Source organism: Parasteatoda tepidariorum, chromosome 7, assembly GCF_982258835.1.
Source record: "Parasteatoda tepidariorum strain Cologne lab strain chromosome 7, Ptep-v5.0, whole genome shotgun sequence".
Lineage (NCBI taxonomy): Eukaryota > Metazoa > Arthropoda > Arachnida > Araneae > Theridiidae > Parasteatoda > Parasteatoda tepidariorum.
This window is the reverse complement of record NC_141761.1, coordinates 7,180,690-7,207,452: the sequence shown is the minus strand read 5'-3', so window position 1 is coordinate 7,207,452 and position 26,763 is coordinate 7,180,690. Positions and strand designations below refer to the sequence as shown.

At 32.3% G+C, this 26,763-nt stretch overlaps 1 protein-coding gene across 4 annotated transcripts; it reads left to right on the top strand.

Annotated features, from left to right (window-relative positions):
- The first annotated feature begins 49 nt into the window (after positions 1 to 49).
- LOC107444774 (uncharacterized) lies at positions 50 to 26,462 on the top strand. Of its 4 annotated transcripts, none has more exons than XM_016058996.4 (9): positions 2,487 to 2,678; positions 3,408 to 3,592; positions 9,257 to 9,471; positions 11,725 to 11,901; positions 15,057 to 15,180; positions 15,263 to 15,311; positions 16,067 to 16,625; positions 19,861 to 19,959; positions 26,195 to 26,462. In XM_016058996.4, exons 1-9 carry the CDS (start codon positions 2,587 to 2,589, stop codon positions 26,339 to 26,341), a joined length of 1,647 nt encoding a protein of 548 aa, XP_015914482.1. In that variant the 5' UTR covers positions 2,487 to 2,586; the 3' UTR covers positions 26,342 to 26,462. The 4 variants fall into 4 exon arrangements, with proteins under 4 accessions (XP_087023349.1, XP_087023348.1, XP_015914482.1 ...); XM_087167221.1 differs by having other exon boundaries at positions 2,507 to 2,678; positions 11,725 to 11,905; positions 15,061 to 15,180; XM_087167223.1 differs by lacking the exons at positions 2,487 to 2,678; positions 3,408 to 3,592 and adding an exon at positions 50 to 190.
- Positions 26,463 to 26,763: the final 301 nt, after the last annotated feature.

Below are 26,763 nucleotides of genomic sequence, written 5' to 3'. Positions count from 1 at the left end.
CTTTTAATATCCGTTATCAGATATGGACAGAATGATCACAAGACTGCGGGTGATTTTATTTTTTGTGTTTTACCTATCAGCGTATATTCAAAAAAGGTTCAATTAATTTTCCCTTCGCAAAATATACACTCTCTGGCCATATGATTCGACGTACTCTAGGATTCTATGTATAATAATAATTCTCACCGAGGTAACACCGAGGTTAATTTTTCCATGAAGTTAATATTATACATTTAAATGAAATGGAAGGATTTACCTAAAATTGTTTTTTTCTTTTCTTTTTGTTTAACTTTCTTGACTCCATTTTGTTTTTTCTTACTTAGTTATTTTAGTTAGAAAGATTAATCCTTTTAGGATCACCCTATACGTTGATCGCACGGTATCGAAACGAGCTTCCTGTTTCTAGCGGGCCAAGATCTTAACTGCTTCCCTGATTAGCCCGAGTTAACTCGGGTATGTCGCAAATATTTATTATACCGAGTATACTCGTGCATAACAGAATACGTTTTGACTCGGTCGGAAGCAAAGCAAACAATAATGATTATCTGCCAATTAGGACTGGGCTATAAATCGATATATCGTGACATAACAATTTAACGCCTATATCGGCAGGCCGATACAGCGACTTTCGCTCCAGGCGATGCATCAGAAGTCTGTCTTAAGCCGTCGAGTAAAGAAGACGAACGATATAGCGATACAAGACACGCAAGGATCTTCTCTTACGTTCCAATGCCAATTCGCGCTGTGGAATACGATGTTCGTTTCGTTATGTTGAAACGGCCTTGATTGATGAGCGGTAGAATCAGAATCAGTTTTGAGAACGTATATCATGATCTCGCATGTTCGTTTTCGCGCTTCATTGTTTTTTTTTTCTTTACCTTTGTCGCGACTTGATATCGTTTCTTGTAGATTAATTTCAGTGGGACTGATCGCCGTCGTTACCTTGTTCTGAACGTAATCTATTATTGAAAAGAATATATAAAGAAGTGTTTCTTAATTAATTAGGTAAATTATTTTTTTGAAACAAAACTTTTTTTTATTTTTAAATGTGAAAATTAATTTTGAGCAATTAAAGCAATTTTTTACACTATTGAATTTATCACAATCGGAATTTAAGGTGCCCATAAGGAATTAAATTACAAAATAATTAAATTTATTAGGCTATTTTTTACTTTATTTTAACTTTTTTTAAACTTTTTTTTACTTTATTTATCTAGAGTATAATTCTTTTTGGATAAAACTTCCAATAATTTAATTGGTTTTTTATTACTGATTTTAAATTTATAAATCTTTAGTTGTTTTTGTTTTTATAAATAAAATTATAACAAAACTTGTCTTTCCTCTTTTGGATTTGGACATAAGTCAATCAACTTTGTTTATTCAAAAAAATTAGTAAGGTTTGCGACTTCTTTTTTTTTTTTTTTTTTAATCATTTAGCACTTCGTTTATTATAGAGTATAATCGTCTTTTTTAATTATCTTTCAATATTGTCAGTTAAATATATTACCGAACGTCTTAATTCTTTTGTTCTTATTTTCAAGAAATTAAACCTTACTTTGTTTTTTCGTTCAGAATTCGGTAATTATTCAATTTAACTTCATTATTTATGTGAAATAATAATGATAAAAAATAAGGTTGTTTCAAAAGCGCTTTTTTTTTAAAATTTATTTAGCACTTTGTTTTAAGCCTGCAAATAATTTTTAACGAACCTATTTTTTAAATTTTCTTTCTATATTGTTAGGTAAATATTATACTAATAAATTTCAATTTTATTTATATTTTATTATTTATTTTTAAGCTAAGAAATCTTATGTTATTTGCGCGATCATTTTTAGAAAATATAACATTAATATCTTTCTTTAGCAAAACATATATATCTTCAAATTTATAAATTGATTTAAATCAATCTGAGTATGGAGTTTTGATAGAAATCCTACTTTCTGTGCCTTACAAGTAAATGAAATTCAAAAAAATACTATATCGCGATACATCGCTATATTGCGATGCAAAACTGACGATGCATCACGATATAAAATTTCCTTTATCGCCCAGTCCTACTGACAATATTTGTTTGCTATTTGTGGGACAGCAGACGTGTTTCGTATTGTCTAGGGATTATGAATTTACATAGAAGAAAGAGTAAAAAAGGTAATGCAGGTGATTCTTCAGATGATGAAAATGTGAACAAAGACTCATATTTAACTTTTTTCATTGACCATTTGGGACTGATGGTAAATTATATATTTTTTACACATAATGTTATGTTTTGTTTTAGTTTCTCGTATTTATTAATGAAATTAAAAAAAATATGTTGATTTTTTGCATTTTTTTCCAAACAAATTGGTAAGGGTTCAAGTAAGGCCCTTAAACGTGAACATTCAACCTTTAGGTTTATTCAAAGCATTTTCGTTTGCGCATTGTACAGTGTTGATTGTGCTAACACGGGTTATCTATTTATGTTAATACTTATAAAATGAATCCTATCAGATACAAACGCCGCTGAAATGAGATAACGTTGCAACAAAAATCGTTTTTTTTTAATCTAAAATGTGACTTGTTTATTTAAAAAAAATAACATCGTCGAGAATGGATCTACAAAAGGAACTTTTGAGTTTAGTTCAGCTGATGAGTCTGATGTTCTTATTCTTTTGGAGTGCTACATGGAACATACCTCCCAAGTAAATATTTCATCACTCACTTTTTACGCCATTCCATTTGTAAATTGATAGTAAAATAATGAGTTTTGAACATCGCTACAAAAATAAGTCGCTTGGGTTGTTGTGGGGCTAGTAGTGATCGACAATGTCAACCTTCATCTATGAAAAGGTACTCAACAATAGAATCGTTCTAACATGTCTTATATACTAGGGAATTGTATTATAGTAGTGGTAGACGCAGTACTCCCCCACCAGAATTACATCTGTGTTAGAATTCGATGAACGGATACCACAAATGGATTCATTGCTGTTTCGTGAGAAGCCGGGAGAGCTGTATTAAGATCACCGTACTTTTGAGTGCTGATCGTGAGAGCTGTATTAAGTTCACGGCCGTGGTCGCTCGTGTGTTGCCATCAGCAGTCGAGTGTTGAACTTTGTGTGTGATCGAGACTGAGTAGCAACAGCGCGAGGAGGTGGATAATGTCGCAGTCACAAGTCAACTGTTCAATGTGAACCATCCATCGAATAGTAGGTGTGTTCAGATCGAAGTGGGAGTTTCTGTCAAGGGAGGCGTGTTCACATCACGTCCGAAGGTCCCCCATGTGGTGAGGGTAGCTATCGACAATGTCAACCTTCATCTATAAAAAGGTACCCCACCCTACAATCGTTCTAACATGTCTTATATAGTAGGAAACTGGAATTGTATTTTTGTAGTGGTAGATACACTACAGTGTTATTGTGCTCTTTCAGTTTTGACGCCATTGCAACAAGAGTGGTAACAATTAGAAAATTGGAGGTTTTGTATCCGAATGGATTTTCTGAAGATAAACATTCTATTGTCATTTCGGACATATACAGGGTGCTTAAAAAGTCTCCTTCTCCCAACACTTTGCCTCCATTCGATGCATGGAAGGAAGAGGAATTAACTAGACAAGGTAAAGTCATTTTCAGATTATTAAAAAAATTCCTGAAATATCTCCTCTTGTAAATCATGTCGACTCACTGGAGATTGATTTATAGGAACAAAACAAAACCCTGTGTCTACCACAACAAAAATACAATTCCGATTCACTAGTATATAAGACATGTTAACTCTATTCTAGGAAGGATTACCTCTTCTAAGATGAAGGTCAATAACTACTATCCCTCACATGGATAACCTTCGGACATGATGTGAACTTCAATGTAATGTCCACATTGAACAGTTGACTTGCTACTGCGACATCAGTCTCGAATACTCACTGCATACACTCGACCGCTAATGGTAAGACGGGAGCGAACACGGCCGTGAACTTATGACAGCTGTAGGCGAAAGTACGGTGATCTTAATACAAAACCGCAATGAATCCACTAGTGGTTCATCGAATTCCACCACAGATCTGGTGGGGGAGTACTGTAATTCCAATTCACTAGAAGACGTGTTAACTCGATTCTACCTTTTCATAAATGAAATCATTTTTCTTGTGTTTTCTGTAAGCATCAATCTTATGTGGGAAACATTTAACAAATAATGAGTAATCTGCGAATAAAGAGATAAAATGTGTTTCAAGATCTATCGTTATTAACAGGGTAAAGTAATCGAAGGAGCTCTTCCCCAGGTTCGAATCTTGCTACCGGTACATGGAAGCTACAACGTCCCAGTTGTTGCACGGGTTTGAATCCCTTTAGCGTCGGGCTAACCGATGGAAGTTCCCGGGGTTTCCTTCCCCTTGTAACACGTATTAGTTTATCAAAAAAGCGAAGGTTTGAGTTAGCAAATGCTGGGTTTAAACTCACAAGGTTACTGAATTAGACAGCTAAGAAGGCTGTTACATAATGACGTCTGTGTGACAGACCATACTTCTGTTCCGAACCGTTAGATACAGACTTTAAAAACCAGAGGCCTTTTTTTAGAGATTTTTCTCTTGATGTTACAATTATAAGACAAGCTCTTTGTTGCTTGAGTTTTTTAAATTAAGATACGAAACACAGGTCGCTAAAGATCTTTGGATAGAAAAATCCAGTCCAAGGTGGATACTAAATCCACCCTGATAAACTCTTAGCCACCACCAAAGAGTTTTCGATTTGGAATGGTCCATCACAATGAGTTAAGATCTTCCTCAAAGTCACCTTTCCGTTTGTTGGCACCCCTTGGTTTGTTCATCGGGGTCGTTATCTTCTCTAATTGTTCTCAAGAAGTCCCTTATTTAGAACAATTTAAAGGTTTTTCGCTATGCCCGGTTGCAATTATAAATGTCAAATGAATTGCACAAAAATAAAGTACAGTCGAATCCAGCAATAAACGATAGTTCACACTCGATCCAAAATCAGCATTCAGTCGCTTTGTTGAAAATCCTGAGTCTGCAACCAAATTTTTTTTCTTGTAACGAAATTTTTAATTGGAAGTAACGTTCTAAATATTTCCCTTTTAACTAAGGGATTGTCGCTCTGTAATGAATTAAATTTCTTCGCACCCTCTGGCTGAATATACACAAATCAATCAACGGTACGAAATCCTGCTCAAAACTGAAGACATTTTTAGGGGTAAATCAGGACGTGCATTCATATCTGGGTAGGATTGTTTTCATTTTAACATAAAATCCACATTAGTTTGCATGATTTTTCAAATTAGTCAGTGGTAAGGCAAAGAATTATTAGTTTCGCCTTGCTTTCCTCTCTGAAAGTACCTTCTAGTATGGGTACTTTACGTTATGACATTAAGACGCAGTTCATTCCATCAGAATAGAAGCATCACTGACATGACTCGTAGCCAACTCATGATAGTTAGAACAAACCACTACTAAATACGGTACATATCCCTTTTCACAGCTTAACAAACTGCTTAATATGGGTGCAGTTTTAATAATCACCAAATATATCAATATAATTCTTTATACTCACACTAGTATATTTGATACTCATTGCATAACCCTTCAACATATGAGTTTTTGTTAAATCTGTAGGGGCCGCCAAACAATCCTCAAAGTTCTCCTTACAAATCAAAGCCTCTGGGGGTACTGGAGTTCCCTTGTCTTCTAGATTGGATTCCAAGGCTACGGAGTTAAACATCGGTATTCCAGAATTGGGTCGGCTGTTCAACGACGCTTATAAAACTAAATTAACATAGATTAATTAAGCATCAATAATAGTGTGGATATTTTATACGGTACCTCTAAACCAAAGGCTACCAACTGGTGGGCCACGGGCCACATCCGGAACTCGAAGCCTTTTTTGTGGAACGCAAACTAAAATATACTAGTTGTCTATTTTTGGGGGGCAAATTTCATAAAACCTCAATATGTGTTTAAAATACTTTTCTTTCGTTGAAAAAAGTACCTAATTTCTTTGTTTCTGAGAAATTTAACATACCAACGATGCAAAAAAATTTATTTCTCAGGTAAAATCTACTTCTTATTTAATTTGTAATTCAATACTTTTGTTTTGTACAACTTATTAAAAGGTCGTTTATTCTTAGCTGGCAGACAATAATTCTTTTTAAAAAAACTTGACTATAATTTAAAAAGGAACTTTACTTTAAGGAAAACCTAAATTAAAGTACTAAAACAATTTATTAGTATATTAATGAAGAAATAATAAACGTAGTAGGGTAAAGAATAAGATTTCTAAAAATGTTAAAATTTAATTAAATAGTTGGTAAAATAGTTCTGCGAAACACTTCCGGACAGGTGATTAAAAAATTACCTTTAAGATTAAGACGATATATAAGATATGTTGAGAAATTTGCAATGATGTGAGAGATGCTTAAAAATGTTGACTACGTATTTTTATTAATATTTATGAAAAATATATTCAAGAAATTGACAAATATTTTATTCCAAATCTATTCATACGTAAATATATTATTGAAATTGTATCAGTTATTGAGAAAAAAAAATAATCACTTTAAATAAGCCCAATCTGGTGTATAATCATATTCTATCAGATGCATGCTTTTATAGAACTTGACATTCGTTGAATAAAATGTTTTTTATTTAATAAAATGTTTTATTCAAATTTCTTTACTAAATTGCAAATAGAATTTTAGACGACTAAAAAAGAAACATCATATTTTATAGTTTTAAAAAAATAAAAATAAAAAGATTAGCAAACAATTATTAGCGAAAAAAATAGGAATGAAATTTTACGCTACGCGCGCTAAGTCAAGTTCCTCGTAAGTTTATCACATTTTAATATTAATCGCCTCATTTAATTATTTCTTCTTTGTCGCCAAATTATTTTTTTTAAATAATTAATTTTAATTTTTCTCATCTTCTAATAAATAAAAACAGTTGAAACTTTAGATTTTTCAATTGAAAAATATGTTGATTAATATGGTATAAAAAAATTCATACCTTATAATTCAACATTTTTTCATCCTCACTTTAATTAAATAATAAAAAATAATAAATAATTATTAAAAATTATTTTTCTCAAGAAATTATCTTTGGGTAAATGAGTTTTATGAGTGGGTGCAATTTTTTTTTTGAATTGCGACATTAGTTTTTAAAATATGACTGAAAACGCAAAAAGCGAAATTAACATTAAGGGGTCGAAACTTTGAATCGCTCTCCTGACTAAACTATGGGGACCACATTTCCCAGATTGCGGCTACTCCCTATATTTTGAAGATAAGAAATCCAAATATGTAAAAAAAAATATATATGTTTATTCAGAGAAAGTACGTTTTTGTGTTTGATTTCATAACTTTATTAATAGTTAGCACTAATTAAATAGCTTATTTGAGGTCACCCCCAGGAACCATTAAGATCGACAGCTAGTACGTGAAAATCCAATCATTAAAACGATAGTTATTCAGGCTGATATCTTTTTTTTGCGGACTGTACATAGTAACATGACGTTAATCGTACTTAGACATATTTTGAAGTTCCTTGTACTTAGAAAAATTCGAGGCGCTTGAACTTTGAAAAATTCAGATAGTGTTTTTATGTAGAAATATTTTGAAGTTGCTTGGAGTTTGAGAAATTCTGAAGTTGTTTGTACTTAGACATATTTTGAAGGAGTTTGAACTTTGAAGAATTCTGAAAACCTTAATACTTAGAAAAATTCTGAAATGGTTGGCACTTAAAAATATTTTGAGGTATTTTAGACTTAGTAATATATTTTCAAACTGTTTGGACTTTGAAAAATTCTGAAGTTGCTTGTAATTGGAAGCATTGTAACGTTGTTTATACTTGGAAATATTTTCATAGTTTTTTGAAATAATTTAAAACTGAATGAACATAGAAAAATTCAAAAGGTGTTTGTCCAGAATTCTTCCATACTCTTTGTTTTATCACGTTTTTATTCGGGCGGAAGCAAAGCAAAAAAATAATCTACAGTGATTGGAAATTTTTGTTTGTGCTATTGGTGGGACTGCAGACGTGTTTTGTTTTTGTTGTACATACGATGCCGGATGAATTGACAGAGGAAGAAAAAATGACGTTCGTGATGATGTAGATCAGTGATTCTCAACCTTTTTTTTGTTGCGGCACACTTTTAACGATTTCGAAATTTGACGGCACACGATGAAAAAAATTAAATTAAAAATTGTTTAATTACCTATTTTACACTGTGTTTAATAGTTCGTGATAATAATTTTGAATGTGAAATAAAATAATATGTACTACAAAAGCACGTTTATTAAGGGATTAATTATTTCTTTCAACCAATTTTTTATTAGTTAGTAACAGCTATTTATTTTTTTGCCAGTTATGAATTGTTGGCTTGTTTTCTATAATTATTAACTGCTATTTTTTGTGATTTCTTGTTAACTAGTTTTTTTGCTAATTATTAATTGCTAGCTTAATACTTGTTAGTTATCCTTTGTTAATTTGTTTTTTTTAGTTATCCTTTGTTAATTTGTTTATTAATTGCATAGCTTACTTCAATGATTAGCTCTTACAACATTTTTTAAAATTGTGTGTCATATACAATTTAAACACTTCCATCTTATTTTAAGATTGTCAGAGACAATACAATCGCCGACAAAGATGTTCACGCGGTTAAAGCGTGGAAAAATTATAAAAAAGTATATATATATATATATATATATATATATATATATATATATATATATATATATATATATATATATATATATATATATATATATATATATATATATATATATATATATATATATATATATATATATACACTTTTCTTTAATTTAAACTTTACTCATAATAAAAAAAATCATTATAATTTTTAGTGTATCATTTCTGATATTTGGCGGCACATTTTAAGAATTCGGCGGCACACAAAAGTGCCGCGGCACAGTGGTTGAGAATCACTGATGTAGATGATTTTGTTCAGGTTATGAACGCATACTCATGTTTAACTTTTTTTGCCCGAGATCATTTAGGGTAGTAAACTGATGGTAAATTAAATATTTTTTACACATGAAAACTTTAAAATTTCAACTTAAAACTTGTGTATTATGTTTTGTTCCTTGAATTCATAAATGAAATTAAAAAAAATGTGTTGATTTTTTGCATTTTTTTTTCTCCCTCGGTAAAAGAAGCGGTTAAGATTAAACTCTTTTTTACCGTTTTCGACAGTATTCGGAAGAGTTTGAAAACTGCAAATCAGGGAATTGAATGAATGTTATCTTATTTTAGAGATAAACTTGGATGAGAAGAAACATTTCTCTCAGGGAAGGAAACTGAATTATGCTTCTGCAAAGTGTGGGGCGAAAATTCTCTCATCGAATCCAGAATCTTCCTTTCGAATGTCCATACTGAATGAGAAAATCGATGAATACATGTTGAATCCCTGTCATGTGAGCACTACTTGGTTCATCATCGAACTTTGTGATACAATCGAAGCTACACAGGTATCCTTCCCCTAACTATGTTCTTACTCCAAAATTCTTATTTATATATTTTTCTTCCTTCATTTTATCACACAATTACGCTTTATATTCATTAAATTTATTGTTTTATTTAATATAATTGTTTTTATTTACATATCATTTGTATTATATTATACAATATTTTTTTTAAACTTTATTGCATATAATTTTTTTTAAAAGAAAATAGGTTGTCTTAGTGGCGCTACCTACAGACTTGAAAAATAAATTTACTCTTAAGTGTTCCCGTACCCCCAGGGATACGGGAACAGTTTAGTGGGGGTACGCGTTCTTATGCGAAATATCTTGCAACTAGCGAAAATTTCAAACAATTTTATTTAATAACAAAACTAGCCATGAAAATTTATGATGACGTATTTTTCTATTGTCTATTTTTTGCAGAGTTAACAGTTAATAATGAGTGGTGTCAACAGCCAGTTGTGATTTTTAACTTTTGTGCAATTTTTTTATAGTAAAGGTTTGTAATAAATTCTACTTATTTTGATTAGTTTTATGAAATATAATTTTTATCTTTAACATAGAATACGGATCGCTGGATAGTATCTACAAAATGTTGTACCAAAAAAGAAAAATAAACATATTTTTAAAAAAATACAAAAAATTTTTTATTAGTGGTACACAGCGTTACGAAAAATTTAGAAAGGGTGCACAAAAGTCATAAGTTTGGGAAACACTGGTATATGGGTGATTCTCTCGAAGCATGACAATTCACTGTCCCTTGCTCCAAGATCTAATACTATAATACTAAAAGAATTTTTTTTAAAAAAAGAAATTATAAATAGCATTGCTGTTAGTCTTTTAAAATGACTTTGCACTAGCATTAATTTAATTGAATATCAACATGTCATTTTCCTGGCATGTCCCAAACAATATTTCCAAAACTTCCCATACATTTTTCAAAATCTAATTTTTTTTATCTTATCCTATGTAAGCATTTCTAGAATATAAGCAGAGGATATTGTTTACTAAAACTTCGTTTAAAATAATTTTTTCTATCAATTAATAATTTGTTTGTCCCTTGAAAATCTGTCATTTTCCTGGCTACTTTTATTTAGTGAATTATAACCAAAATAGATAGCGCCAGAAATCAATATCTTATGTTAATAGATTGATTAGATACCCTCCTATCTGAACATGTCTTGTTGCATGAATAAAGAACCAATTTTCTGGTTCAAAATCTATTTCAAAAATGTTTTCAAGATGAGTAGGTTTTTATGCTGTCATTTTGATGGCTTCTTGAAATCATTAATAACAAAAACTACATAGATTTATCTGAGTTATTTTAAGAAATACAGTTGTTTTCTACAGAATATAAACGTCTTCGGCCGAAATATTAAATCAAAGTAAAGTTATATGCTATAAAATGGCGAATTTGTCATTATCCTGGCTGTCATTTTCCTAGCTTATGAATGCCAGGACATTGAAGCGTTACCAGAAATTATTTTTAACTGTTAATACTGTAAAGAGGGAAAGCAAATATTAACCTAATACCAAGTTTATGTATGCTTGTAATATGCTTGGATGTAATCAAAGTTATTTATTTATTTAATGATTGATTATTATACAAAATTTTATTCTGTACACATCAGCAACAAAAATTTTTTTGTTTCTTTCTACAGTGGATAAAAAGAATTAATTTAAGCAATTTATGGTCCAACAAACATAAAGGCTTAAGTTGAGTTACTTACTATTAACTTAAAATGACTGTTTTTTAAACTTCGAAGGTAATATGTCATTTTCCTGGCATTCAAGATTTGGTGAATTTCTATTTTATTTTTTTTTCTCGAGCAAATGTCAATAACTACACTGCTGTCTATAAGATATTAATAAGTGTAGCTAAAGAAGCATACAAAGAAAATTTTAGATTATTTTGAAGACTTTAAATTTGATCCCAGCAGATCACCGAAGTCAAGCATCACTGGCTGCGATCAGTGTGCGGGTGGGTGACCACTTGGATCAGTCTGCGTAGGGACCGAGAGTGTGCTGTATTGGTTCTCGTTAAAACTGTGCTACCGTAAAGTGCTCGACTTCGCGCGCAGGTCGTCGGGCTACCGAAGCGGGGGTGCCATCCCCTCCGCAGAGGATCAAAATTGTGATGGCATGTCTTCGGATCATCCTCCGGGATGTTTCCCAGACCGTCGCCAATAGCCCATTGTGCAGCTCTAGTGCGACGTAAATTAACAATAACAACAACAATTTCTTTATTTAAAAATTTAGATTGAGCTTGTGAACTACGAGTTGTTTTCGTCGTCACCTAGAAATTTCTCTTGTTATTGGAGTGACGTGCTGTACCCAACTCAAAGATGGCGCCACCTGGGAACATTTGAGGCAAATGATGAAAGATCGACCCAGACATTCCACTTGAAAGAGAAAAATTTGGGAAAATTCATCAAGGTAGGTTTTTGTTTGCACTTTTGATTAAATGGAGAAAATAATTTCTGCACAACTGGTGAATTGCAACAACAGAGCACTTTACTTTGTTTATTAAACGAAAACTTTTTTTCTTTGCTATCTGATAGTCAATTTTAGTTCTTCATTTCGAGGTCCTCTTTAAACCTATCTTTCCCTCTTTTCAACAATTTTGTTGGTTTACAAATTTAATCCCCTGTGGCTCACATAACTCATGCTAGTGAATGCGGCAGATGTATACACCTTAAGGTTAAAATAATAGCTGCAGTGACATACTGTTTTGTTGAAATTATTGAGAAATGCTTAAATCTTATACGATGATGAACACAGAAAATGAATATATTTTATTACCCATAATGCACACGGATTCCTTTTATTTTTCTCTTTTTGATAAGAAGTAAAATAATTAAGAAATGTTTTTATTAAGAAGTAAAATAATAAAGAAATGTTTTTATTTAGAAGTAAAATAATTAAGAAATGTTTTTATTAAGAAGTAAAATAATTAAGAAATGTTTTTATTTAGAAGTAAAATAATTAAGAAATGTTTTTATTTAGAAGTAAAATAATTAAGAAATGTTTTTATTAAGAAGTAAAATAATTAAGAAATGTTTTTATTTAGAAGTAAAATAATTAAGAAATGTTTTTATTTAGAAGTAAAATAATTAAGAAATGTTTTTATTTAGAAGTAAAATAATTAAGAAATGTTTTTATTAAGAAGTAAAATAATTAAGAAATGTTTTTATTAGGAAGTAAAATAATTAAGAAATGTTTTTATTAAGAAGTAAAATAATTAAGAAATGTTTTTATTAGGAAGTAAAAAGAAATGTAAGGAAAAGTTGTATTTAGATGAGCCATTTGGCGAAAGTTGACAATTCTGTGGCACCCATTCCGACGCCGTGTCAAATAAAATGGCCCTCTAGACAAAACATAAAAAAAAATTACAATTGGAACAAAATGCATTCTATATTAAAATAAAATTATAATGTAATAAAATAAAATAAATTTGAATTTTTAAACGTGAAAGATTAGAATTATTTAGAGGTCTCAGTATGCTTTGCCATAAAGGGAACAACCACAAAGGGAAAATCCCGCTTGAGCCGCCAATTCTCTCTATAAATGGATTCTTAGCACTTTTTTGTGTGTGGCAAAAACGGTAATGTCGCCTGTTAAGTGCACCACCCTTGTTAAAGCCTTCCCACAGCATTAAAGAGCCTCCATCTTGCTCATAAAATGCTTTCTGTACTTGAACATTTTGAAACAATGTTCAAGTATAGGTGGTTGTGATGCCATTTCACATTTCCTAGCTCTTAACATTTCTTTAGTTTCTTAAACTTATTTTTCTAATCATTCTTAACCGAATTTTAATTAAATTAAATAATGGATTAAATTTGCTTAAAATTTGGTTAAGAATGATTAAAAAAATAAGTTTTTGAAACTAAAGAAATGTTAAGAGCTAGGCGGTATGACCTGTTGTGTTCTTGTTCAAGCATATCTGGGTAAATCATCGGAGACAATTTCCTTGCATTTTTCTCATCTACTGTTACAGTTTATAGAGCATACAAGCAATTAATAATTAAGCAGGATTTTAAGTTGAAAGCTATCCTCAAGAATAGGAGTGTTAAAAAAGTCAGAATTTGGATGACAGTTTTGTGTGTATGAGGAAAAGGAGGATTACTTCCCATTCTACAGTGAGGCTCATTCACTGTGTGTGAATGGTTCATTTAACCTGGCCTCTCCCACACGTCACCGGGAGATTAAAAGTTAGCAAAAAAAAAAATGCTACAAAATAGATTTTAAAAAATGAGGGTAGATTCAATTTTTCAGAAGATACTGTGATGAAAAATCCAAGTTTTTTCACTTTCCCCATACTCGCGCGCGGTCATCTTCAATAAAAAAAAAAGGCATAAAATATTTTTAAAGTTTTTTCCTTCTATTCTCTAAAGTATGGGTGTTACAAAAAATACGTACATTATATTTTTTTACTGAACTGAATGACCGACTTTTTGAGATCAATGTTCGAAGCTTTTCCAGATCTTTGAAATTCAATACATTTTACAAAAAACAATTTCTAATTTTCGACAGGCTATTTCTCGATATGGTCTAAAAAGAGAATTCTATGTCAGAATGATAATTGCAGTGGAGGTAAACAGCTTCTCAGTTTCTTGAGAGGGTGTAATACTTTTTAAAACTTTATTTGCTCCCTAGGTGGCACTAATGTGGATGATTTTGTCATCTTTCCCGAATTGGGGAGAGTAGGGCATCTTAATTCTATTCATTGCAGAGAACGTAAAAAATGCAGTGAAGAAGATGTTCTTAGAGCCATTTTCACTATTTGCAAAAACATTCAGCGGTTGTTTGTCATGTTTACGCAGCACTGAATGATGTCTGAAATTTTGTTCCTTATTCTCTAAGCAATGGTTGTAAAAACACGATCTAGTTTTGTTATATGAACTCTAAGCCTTGATGATCCACAAATTCATAAAAGGTCCTGCTATTATAAATTCAACATTGTCGATCCAGCAGTGGACTGATCGTTAAGTCCCAGCAGATCACCGAAGTCAAGCATCACTGGCTGTGTGCTGGTGGGTGAGCACTTGGACCATTCCGCGTAGGGACCGAGGGTGTTCGGTATGGGTTCTCGTTAAACTGTTCTACCGTAAAGTGCTCGAATTAGCGTGCAGGTCGTCGGGATACCGAAGCAGGATTAGTCATTTTAAACCCAATCCAGAAGACAAGAGAACTCATGGATCAAGCAATAGGACAACTTTACCTCTGTAGCGGACTTTTGATGCGACTAACTCGCACTTGCGTTACATGGAGAGGAAGAGCGCGAGAAAATCTCACGGTTAGCCTGACAGAAAAAGGATTTTAACCCATGATCCATCTACCTCTGAGGATATTTCACGTCAACAGTGGGGGCCAGGTACTGATTCGCTTCGACCAGCCATCGCTGGGGATTTGAACCCGGTTAACCTCATTTAAAGGCTCTATTCCCTGAGCCATCAGGGCTCTAATTTATTATTATTGACTTCATTAATAGCATGAATGCATTTTTACGGTTTTTTCCATTAATTTTGCTTTTTAATACATAAATAATTTAGATGGGGCATACAATTAATATTTTTTTAAAAAATCAACAGGTAGTGATATCTTCCTATCACGGAAAAGAACATTTCTGTGTTTTGAGTGTCTTCAGAGTTTTAGGCTATTCCATGATATATGAGTTTGACATAGACGAACATTATGAAAACGATCCTAGAAAAAGTAAGTCATTCTTTACCTCCCCAACCCAAAAACAAATATATCTGTTCAAGAAATGAATGTTTGATTATTTTTATTCTTTCAGGCGTGGTATATAGAGAAAATGAGGACGAATCTGAGGCGAAGTACAACAGGTAAAAGAATGCGGAATAAGCTCATAAATGCGGAATATCCGTCTTGTGAAGAACAAGCGTATGAATGCAAAATAAGAGAATGAATGTGGAATAGGATGAATGAATAATATGAATGGGAAATAGGAGCACAATAAAGTATAATGTGGAATAAGCGTATAACAAGAAACAGTGTATAAAAGTGGAAAAAGCGAAGGACTGTGACACCGGAGTATTATAGAGAACATGCGCGTGAATGTGGATTAAGCGTATGAATGTTTAATAAGCGTATGAATGTGAAAGAAGCGTATATTAATAAATAAACGTATGAAGGCCGAGATAGCCTGGTTGGTAGAGCACTGGGCCCATGTCCAATAGTTCGTGGGCTTGATCCCAGGCCAGCCGAAGACTCCCGCCCGAGAATCTGTCGAATCGCAAAGTCCTCCATGTTCCCATAACAAATCAATACCTCTGGGGGTACTGATCCAGGTGTTTCCTTGTCTTCTGGATTGGATTCAAAATGAGAAGGTATGAGTAGTCGCAAAATTGGGTCGACTGTTCAAAGACAGATATTAAATGTATGAATGAGACACATGAACTTCTTTACTTATAAATGATCAAGTATTTGATCCTCTATTTTTAACCATCTTTATGGTTGGAAAAATATCTTCCCATCGACTGTGGGTCTTTAGAAAGGGTTTATATTGGTGTAAATTTTTAATTACTAAAACATTAAAATAGTAAAAAAATCATTATAGGCGCATAATTTCTTTTTTTAGGTCTCTACGGTTACCAAAAGATTCGGAGGAAAAATTAACCAACACGAGAAAAAGTATTCAGAAAGATGACATCGCACAAAGCTCTCGAAGGAGTTGTTTTTATAAACCAATATATTTATTCCTGAATTCCACCTTCAATAACAAAAGAGAAGAAATTTGTCTTATAAATGGGAATCGATCTTTTAACGAAACGATCGAAACCATGTGCAATAGCACTGACTACTTTTTACAATGCATCATTAAATCCAGCTCACGAAGGAAATTTGTTTCTGTCATACAAAAATCTGCACCGGCCAAGAATGCTTCCTCTAACAAGTTTACGAACGAGGATAAAATGAAGTCAGAGATTGTTGCGGTGAGTGCGGCTCTTATACAGAAAGAGTCTGTTTTAAGTAAACTGACGCATCGAATTAAAGCATCGGAGATGAGTTTGAGTTTGATGAATCGATATTTGCAGCAGTTAAGTGAATCGTATCGGCAGCAGATGGAAGATATGCAAATAATGTTCAACGGAACCATGGAAGCTATTAGCTTAGCCTCAGAAAAAGCAGCAGTCATCGTGAGTATACGTTAATCCGAATTTCAAACAAATTGTTCAAATAGTGACACCCGGAAAAGGAAAAATCGCAGAATAACATATATATTAACATAAATGTTCTTTTCTTTATCATCAAGGCTAAAAGAATTTTTTAAAAATACCCTTTAAAAACGTAAAAGGGAAAATTATAGGAAATAATCTTAATGATATTAGCATTTTTGATAAAATAAACTATGAACAATAACAATCGCACTCCTCTGCCTTAACAGGCATGCGCAACAACAACAAAATGAACCTGTAAATATACATGTAGTTAAAAAATAAGATATTCATACAAATAAATATTTGATTTTTGAATAAAATAAGCTAAATTTTAATAAAATAAAATAAATAAATTTTGATAAAATGAAATAAAATAAATTTCGAATAATGAATAACTGATCAATTGGAATTAATACATTTTTAGTTATGTTCTTCAGGAATATCAGAATCATATTGTTTTGGATTATAAATTTTTATTTATTTATTTTTTAATATTCTACAAATTGAAAGAATGGCTGTTGTCCTTAAAGCAAATTCTTTATAATTTCAAGGACTCTGCTGAGCATCAAAACTTGTTATTGGACGACAATTAAGAAACAAGATACAAAATTTACAATAATTTATAACGAAAAAATAATTTTACAACAAAATGCGTTTGAAATGAAAAACATTATTCAAAATTTATAAAAAACCTTTTTTTAAATAAATCTATAAACTGCAAAAATGTCAACAAAAAAAATTATTAATGGTGCATTTATTTTAAAAGAAAAAAACTGAAGGAGCGAAAAAAAATAATTTTTTTTTCATCATCAAAATTTGCGCGTCAATAAAAGTAACTACTAAAAGTGCAATTGTAGCTATCATTTGTTATTAGTTACTATTCTAAACATGCTAGTCTAGTCTAACTTTATCACAATATAGATGACTTCGATACATTAATTCGAAAGAAGAGTAAAATATTTCATTATCAAAATCCTACTTATGAAATACCTTTAAATGAAAACTACAATTCGTAAATATCCTGTATGTTTTAAATTAAATATCTAATGAAAAAAGACTTCTGCTTCTTATTATTTTTACTTACGATTAAAATATTTATTTGGTAATTTATAAATTGATGATTAGATATTTTGAATCGTTTTAGTAAAATTTTAAAATTTTGAATCCTTAATCAATAAATATTTAATTATTTATTTTAATTGAAAAGTGAAATGTGGAAATAAAGTGTATGTTTTAAATGAAAAGTCTAATAATAAAAAAATTCCTTCATAAAAAATGTTAGTTGTTGTTATCGTTAATGAGTGATAAAAAATATTTTGTTTATAATATTAGTGGATGTGAAAGTCTTGCCAATTCATTTAAAAAGATCATTTCATACATTTTCAACCTTAAAAATAAATAATGATAAGGCAATAAAGATTGTGGTTTTCTTTCTTTATAAGTAATTATATTTGTTTAATTTATAACTGCAGCTTATCTTTAGAAAATTTACCCAAAGTATTACAAATATAAGTTTTAAAAAAATATTAAAAAACAAAGTCACGTTATCTCGAAATAAAAGTTAACAGCAGTGAATACAAGTGTGGTATAATGTTGGACTTTAATCAGAACATAATCGCATCACAAAAGTATCTATCTCAATGTGCATTATTTAACATAAAATATTTCATAAATTTCTCTCCTTTGATTGAATAGTTTGTCCTTTTTGAGACATTTTTCTAGAAAAAAGACCTTTTTAAAATGTATTTAATTATCTAGAGTTACAAAAGGTATAATAGCAGATGATAAAGCGAGGTAAGTGATTGAAAAATAATTCACTGTTTGGTTCGCATTAAGTGTTGTCTCATTTTCAAGCGCGGAGATGCTGCTCCTCTGACTCCCGCGCTGCAATGAACTCTGCGTCCGAGGAGGTGGAGTCCAGTGCCTGGCGAACGAACTATATATAGACTCACTTTCTAAAGATGTAATCGCATTGTTTTATAAAAGATTGTTTTTTTACGTCGCACTGTGCAATGGGCGACGATGATCCGAAGACATGCCTTTTGATCCTCTGTGGAGAGTCCCTCCCATTGGTAACCCTCAAGAACTTCACTTTGATGAACTTTACAGATCGATGCGTTGTCCCTTTGTAACCTGATCAAATTGGTTACCCATCCTCCTACTGTACTGACCGCAGCCAGTGATGCTCGGTGTTTTGCCGGGACGATCAGTCCAGTCCTTGAAGTGAAGTCATTCCTTGTTAAACCTGTAAAAACCTTACCAGTGTTAAAGAAAGTTGAAGTATTCCACTGAAAGTGAAGGGATCGAGTATAAATAAAACGTTTCGTGAAGTGAAATGCTGTTGTAGTTGTTGTAGTTCATTTACGTCGCACTAGAGCTGCCCAATGGGCTATTGGCGACGGTCTGTGAAACATCCCGGAGGATGATCCGAAGACATGCCATCACAATTTTCATCCTCTGCGGAAGGGATGACACCCCCGCTTCGGTAGCCCGACGATCTGCACGCGAAGTCGAGCACTTTACGGTAGAACAGTTTAACGAGGACCCATACCGCACACCCTCGCTCCCTACACAGACTGATCCAAGTGGTCATCCACCCGCACACAGCCAGTGATGCTTGACTTCGGTGATCTGCTGGGTGTCTTAACGATCAAGTCCACTGCGGGACTGAAGTGAAATGCATTTAATAGGTGTTTGTATATCAGTGACAACATACAATCCCTGGCGGCCAAATTATAAGAAACATTCTATCTTAATGATTCAGGGGATATTACATTGTTTTTGACGCGACTTTGTTGACATCAATGGGTTCAATGAGGTCATATATATAATGCAAATTCGACGAATGGATAAATTAGACGATATATTATATAAATATAGATTATTTGTTATATCAGGTATTATATTATAATAATGAGATCAAATGATTAGACGCACTGTAGTTTTTCTTTTTTTAATTATTACATGCTTCGCACGCATTTATAGGCAGTACTTTTATAGTTAAACATACATTTATTCGGAAGAGACTTCCTATGTGTTTTTAACATATTTCATTAACCCATGGATAGAGGAACGTAAACAAGTGCTAACCGCGTAAAAACAATAAGGCTGTATTCAACTGATAATTAAGATTTTACATAGAATCTTGTCTAATAATTTGGCCAGGGATTGTATATAAAAAGTAATCTCTGAATGAATACATTCTATGTTTCAGGATGAACAACTACAATTATCTATAGAGAAAGTGGAACAAAAAATAAACTCCCTGAATGAGAAAGTGGAATATTACGGACATGAGAATCTTTTGAAACAGGTAAATTCTTCAATCGACATTGTTTCACGTTTAAAAAGGCTCATTTTATTTTATATTCTAACCTCCGTTGAGCAGCCTTTTATAATCGGGTTTCACTTCATAGCCTTCTCATTTGGAACTCAAAGGACAAAATATCCCTCGTGTAGGAATTCTTGATCCGCATTTGCGTTACATGAAGAGATCTGTCCGAAAGCAAGATATGAAACTTCTCTCGATGTTTTTTTCACTGCTGAGAATCGAACCTGGTGTCGTTTCATTGAAAGCCACCCTATTCATTATTACCAATAATACAAACAATTATCAATGCATGGCATATATTTCAAGGCAAACTTCGTGGCTGATGTTCACAGAGGAGCGCATCGTTTGTGTCTTAGTAAGTGTAGTGTATCAACCGCTACAAAAAATATAATTTCAATCCACTAGTATGCAAGACATGTTAACTCGATTCTGCGGTGGAGTGCCTTCTCATAGATGAAGATTGACATTGTCTATACAGCTCTTCCCACATGGGTGACGCGGACGGGATATGTACACCCCTACCATGACAGAAACTACCACTTCTATTGGAACACGCCTACTTCGATGGAGGGTCCACATTGAACAGTTGACTCGTAACTTCGACATTATCCACCTCCTCGAACTGTTGCTACTCAGTCTCGATCACACATACAACGTATTCACTCGACTGCTAAAAGTCAACACAGGCTCGACCACGACTTCAATTCGTACGGTGGTCTTAATACAGTTCTCTCGGCTTCTCACAAAACAGCAATGAATCAACTACTGGTATTCGTTCATCGAATTCTATCACAGATATAATTCTGGTGGGGGAGTACTGTAGTACCACAACAAAAATTTAATTCCGATTCACTAGTATACAAGACATGTTAACTCGATTCTAATGTGGGGTACATAGATGAAGGTTGACATTGCCGATCACTACTAACAACACAGTCAGATTAAAAGAAAAGAAACACTCATCAAACTATCAAAGAATGCGTTCGAACATTTCGAGGATACTTTTAGAATTACAAATATATCTAATAAAATGGATGCCTAAACTGAGTAAGAGCAATGCAAGACATTTGAGCCGCTCAGAAGCTAATGCGGTTAAATCCATTTTTTGATATTTTCTGATTTTTGGAAATTTTGATGAAATAAATAATAATCTTCTTAGTTATTAAAGGATTTATTCGTTGGTTACTTTTTTCTAGGTCAGACAGCCCTTTTTTTAATAGCTTCTGAATATATTGTATAATAATTTCAGAAGCCATTGTGAATAAGTCCACCTTTTATCAATATTTTTTTACATAAACTTTGAAATTAAATTCTTCTTCTTCTTTCGATATTTGTTGGTAACACTGAAAAACAAGAAATTCATAGTAACTCAGGGTTGCCAGACGTAGTATTTTTAATACTACGGTAGTATTTTTTCACCAAAAAAAGGGGTATGGTATTTTTCGTAGTATTTTTTTAAAATGTAGTATTTTTAGTTTTTATTTATTTATTTATTTTATTTTCATTTCCTAAAACAAAGAAAAGCGCCACTCTAGTTTTGAAGTAAAAAACAATTTTTGAAATAATCCAACAGTTTATTTTCTATTAGTCACTGTATCTAGTGATGATTGTGAAAAATAAAAGTTCGTTTATACTAGTAGACTATATATATTTCTTATCTTTTTCAGTTGCCAAAAGGTATAAGTCCTAACATTTTTAAGATGCTGTCATTATTTCAATAAATACTTACTTTTTTGTTTACACATCCTGTACAGATCTTGTTTCTTTGCAGAGTTTACACCTCGAAAAAAGACTTTATACACTTTTCTAATTAAATTAATAAACCAAAAATTTTAAAAACTAATGTATCAAAAAACATTAATTTTCTCAATTTTTGTGTTTTGGACTTAACCGCATTGGCTTCTGAGCGACTCATTTAATCTATAACCTCTCTTTTGTAATGTAATATATTGTTACAAAATTTTACATATGTTCACAATATTTTCTGTTTATGAGGCTAAATATCCAATGAGGGGAATCCTGAATCATTAGCTTAACATGAAATTTGCAAATAACTCGAAAAATTTTCACGTAATTTAGAGAGAAAATAATGCATTTCCTACGGAAGGCTCAGCTTGGGTATAATTCTAATAACTTGGTGACATTCTTGGCAATTTGGTGACACTTAGAAACCCTTTTGGTGACAAAATGATAGTTCTGGGAACTTCGAGTGTCCGAGCAATAGGACTAATAACTGACGAGAATCCCGTTGAAAGTTCCGGGATTTCGTCGCCAAGCCACTATAAATAGTTTATTTCTCCATTTAGTTGTCTGTAGTAGTGCTTTGAATCGAATTAATTCATTTACCCTCCTGAAGTTTCGAAGATTCTGTATTACGCAATTATTGGACTCTGTAACTAAGTGCACTAAATAACTATACTTTCTGCTAATAAAAATTTTGATGGAGTGTTTTATTCATCCAAACGAACTCACGTCTTAAGAACAATAGGCTTCGAGTCTCGTGGTTCTGAACTTACATTGTAAAGATATCCAGTTTGTTGTTGTTAATTTACGTCACACTAGAGCTTCACAATGGGCTATTGGCGACGGTCTGGGAAACATCCCGGAGGATGATCCGAAGACATGCCATCCCAATTTTAATCCTCTGCGGAGAGGATGGCACCCCCGCTTCGGTTGCCCGACGACCTGCGCGCGAAGTCGAGCACTTTACGGTAGCACAGTTTAACGAGGACCCATACCACACACCCTCGGTCCCTATCAGACTGATCCAAGTGATCACCCACCCGCACACTGACCGTAGCCAGTGATGCTTGACGTCGGTGATCTGCTAGGAACCGTGTCTTAACGATATACTGCGTGTCACTGCGGGACATATCCAGTTTGTGTTGCCGTTAGTCATAATTATGACTTTGGAATTTGTAGTTGTTGTTATAGTTCATTTACGTCGCACTAGAGATGCACAGTGGACTATTGGCGACTGTCTGGGAAACATCCCTGAGGATGATCCGAAGACATGCTATAACACTTTTCATCCTCTGCAGAGGGGATGGCACCCCCGCTTCGGTAGCCCAACGACCTGCATGCGAAGTCGAGCACTTTACGATAGAACAGTTCAACGGGGACCCATGCCTCACACCCTCGGTCCCTACGCAGACTGGTCCAAGGGGTTCACCCACTCTCACACTGATCGTAGCCAGTGATGCTGGACTTCGGTGATCTGCTGGGAACCGTGTCTTAACGATCAGTCCACTGCAGGACTTGAATTTGTAAAAAAATAACGGGCTAATAAGATAACATATAGTGGAGATAATCAACCCATAGATATTCTTTGGCATGAGAAAATGCAAAGCTTTTATTCAACTCGTTTTAACTTCAGTAACTTACAGAGTAATTTTAAACCCCTCAAAATTATAATAAAAAAATTAGACAACGAATAATTAATTTAGTGGTGGTATTTTTCAAGATTTATTTCTACCCTATTTGAAACAATTTAGAATTCAATTACAGTTAAAAACCACAGTATCTGAAAAGTAGGATCTGAAAAGTGCTACAATTACAAAGGAATAAAATAAGTGCAAAAATGTTCCATTAGTATCACCATACAGAGTCATTTCGAAGCCTTCGAATGTTTTGATACAAAGAATTGTATCTAAATATTTTCCTTGAAGAAAAAAAAACAATAGAAGAATCTGGGGCTAAAATGAGTACCCAGTTGGGCATTTGCTGACCCTTTTAACCCCATAACGACGGAAGCACGTTCATTTTTTTTAAAAAACACGCTTATTATTTCAGTATCTAGTTTGCTTCAGATGTGGATTCTTCACAAATTTCATTTAAATTTTCAACAAAATACAACGTGATAAGAGTTAAACCTAGCAACAACGACCAAGATAAGACAACCTATAATAAAGTGATTTTGCACCTGGTCATAAACTTTTTTTAACGTATTGTATAATATAGGGCAGACCTTTAAACAAGCTTCCGAAATGTGTTCCGCTGGACACTGCTTATTCATGTAAGGGGGCACACTAGGCACCTGTTTGGGATGTGCAAAAACCCTATAAAGAAAAGAAAAAAACAACAGTTGATCGAAAATCTTATTCAAAATTATGTATGACAGAATTCGAAGAGAAAGATGCTCAAAAGGAGGTTTTAAGACAACTCATTTCCGTAATTGTAGATTGGCTGGAATACGTTGTGAAATTGGCTTTTTCGAGTCATATATTTCGATAAATAGAAGACAAGGTTTTACAAAAAAGGTTCCATCGTTTAGGGTTCCATACCTGAAAAATTATTGGGAGGTTTCGAGCAGGCACAACCCTACTTTCACTTGTATCTACTCAGTCTTTTACTTGATGGATCTAAAGCCCTAGTTTACGTAGATTAAGAGAACGTTATACAGCGGAAGAAAAATTTTGTCGAGAATTCTTCTTCATCACTAATTTAAAAGAAAGAAAATGTAAGTTCAGGCTAACCTAGAGCAGGTCATGAAGTTCCAGTTACTGAAAAAAAAATACTTCAAAATATTAAAATGCAAACAAATTATGAGAACTTTGCGTCATCCTAAGTTATCTTCTCATAAGTTATTTTCATTTGTATATTAGAAAATTTTCTTTTCAGTATTCGAATGGTATACTCTACTTTGGTCTGAACTCACTGTTTCTACATTTTAAATTATTATGAAAGGAAAAAGTTTTCTGTCCTCTTAAGTAACGGCCACCATTTTGGTCCGCAACTCTCAATACGGAGATTCTATTCTTTAACACAGCTTTTTTATTTAGTAATAGTTCCATTCCGTATGTAGTACATAAATATTTTAAACAATACATCTAATTGTTCGAAATAATTTCTGCAACAGAATGATTTTTTTAGATCAGTTCGTAATTTAAGATAAATATGTAACCTAAAGATATGCAGTTAAATATATAATTAAAATAACATTAGGTTTTTCATACACTTCAAAATGAAGGTACGGGATAAAATTGTTCATAATTAGGAACCTTTAGCAAAATAGATGAGTTTTGGTTTGTTCAATAATTAATAAATATTTCTTCGAAAAATCTTATTCAGATTCTGACTATTAAATATAAAATTTTTTTATTTGCACTGGTCACAAAATGTTACAATAAATATGAAATATTTAAAATAATAATAAAAAAAATCAACAAAAAAGTTGTGATCGCCTTATTACAAAAACTGGTTACCCTTTAGTCAAATGCTTTTTCTTTTCTGGGTGGACTCCGTTGAACATTTCAAATCATGGGTTGCAAAACTTCAAATAACGCACAATTGTTTAGAGTTTTCAATACCAAATTCGTATAAGGTATTATATACATAAAGGAGAAAAAATAAATGGGTTCATTTATTATTCTAAATAAAGATTATAAATGAATTTATTAATTTTGAGTTCTTTCAATATTTCACTTCAATTTTAAACACGAATTCTCTAGAAAAATGCTTCCGCTAAATGTAATTAAGGAGTGGTTTCGAAAGTATTCACAACATTTTTGTGATAACAATGGATGCAACGAAGAAATGTACCACAAGGGTGTTTGTTTCGACATCACCTATACCAGGGGTGGCGAACCTTTATACACCAACGTGAGAATTTTTCTAAAAAATTGTTTAATAAGGTCATAGACGTGCCTTCAAATAATTTTGACTTTGTGATTATTGAGAAAATAATAATGCTAAATACTATCAACTCAAAACTCTTTATTTACATTGAAAAAAAATACATTTTGCCATGTCTTAAAACAACTTAAAGTTACATCAGTGTGACTTCTGTTGTTGCAGATTAGATGACAAATAACTTATATTAAGTTGTAAGATGTTAGTTTAAGCAGGACTGTTATTTTTTTTTGCTAGTTATTTATTTTTAGCTCGTTTTTTATGGTTATGAATTCTTTCTTTAGCATTAATTGTTAATTTTTTTATTAATAATTGTTTACTATTTTGTTTGTTTTTGTAAATTTTAATTTAATTGTTACATATGCTTCATAGTGTAATAACATTTGTGCAATAACAATTCATAGTGTAATAACAATTGTGATCGGTGGCGTGCCCAAAATATTGTGTCTCGTGCCATAAATGGCACGCGTGCCATTGGTTCGCCATCCCTGACCTATACAATTTCAATAATGTTTTTTGATCCACATCTTCCTATTCTGAAAGACAATTTCTTTATAAATTAATCTGTATTCATTTTTTTTTTCAGTTTTTGGAATTGCACGGATTCTTCCTCATTCTGGAGTTTATCATTGTATCGACTTTATTTAGCATCTTTGTCAACGATTTCAGAAGACGGAATTACTTTCTCTTTCATCAAAGGTCGATCCTTAACACTAAACATACCAACACTTAGTATATACCTATTTCGACACTAGCCGGACAAATGACAGCGGACTTTATGTTTCTGGATTGAATGTATGAAATAGGGATGTCAAGAAGGAAATAAACTAAAAACAACTTTATTTTAAACAAAATTGTGTAGTGCCAATTTTTATGTATTACAACACACAAATGAATAAGAATTTTTTATTCATTGCTCAACTGGGTGTTTCCCTTGTACATTTTCCGCAAACATATTTCTCAATATTATTTCTATAACTCTTAAAATTATTTTTATAATTATTTTTATAAATACAAGAATTATAATTCTTGTAATTATTCTTCTAATGAGCATTATTTCTTCAAAGAGTCGCTGTCTTGACTGTTTCGACCTTTTTCGGGGTGAAAACTAACAGTGAGTTGGAAATGAAGTAAAGCTATCAACATAAAATATAA

Excerpts from the sequence above, each read along its gene's own strand:
- LOC107444774 (XM_016058996.4), top strand. The coding sequence starts at position 2,587 with ATGGATCTACAAAAGGAACTTTTGAGTTTAGTTCAGCTGATGAGTCTG. Across the intron at positions 15,181-15,262 it reads TGAAAACGATCCTAGAAAAA|GCGTGGTATATAGAGAAAAT; the intron begins GTAAGTCATTCT and ends TTATTCTTTCAG. Across the intron at positions 16,626-19,860 it reads CAGAAAAAGCAGCAGTCATC|GATGAACAACTACAATTATC; the intron begins GTGAGTATACGT and ends TCTATGTTTCAG.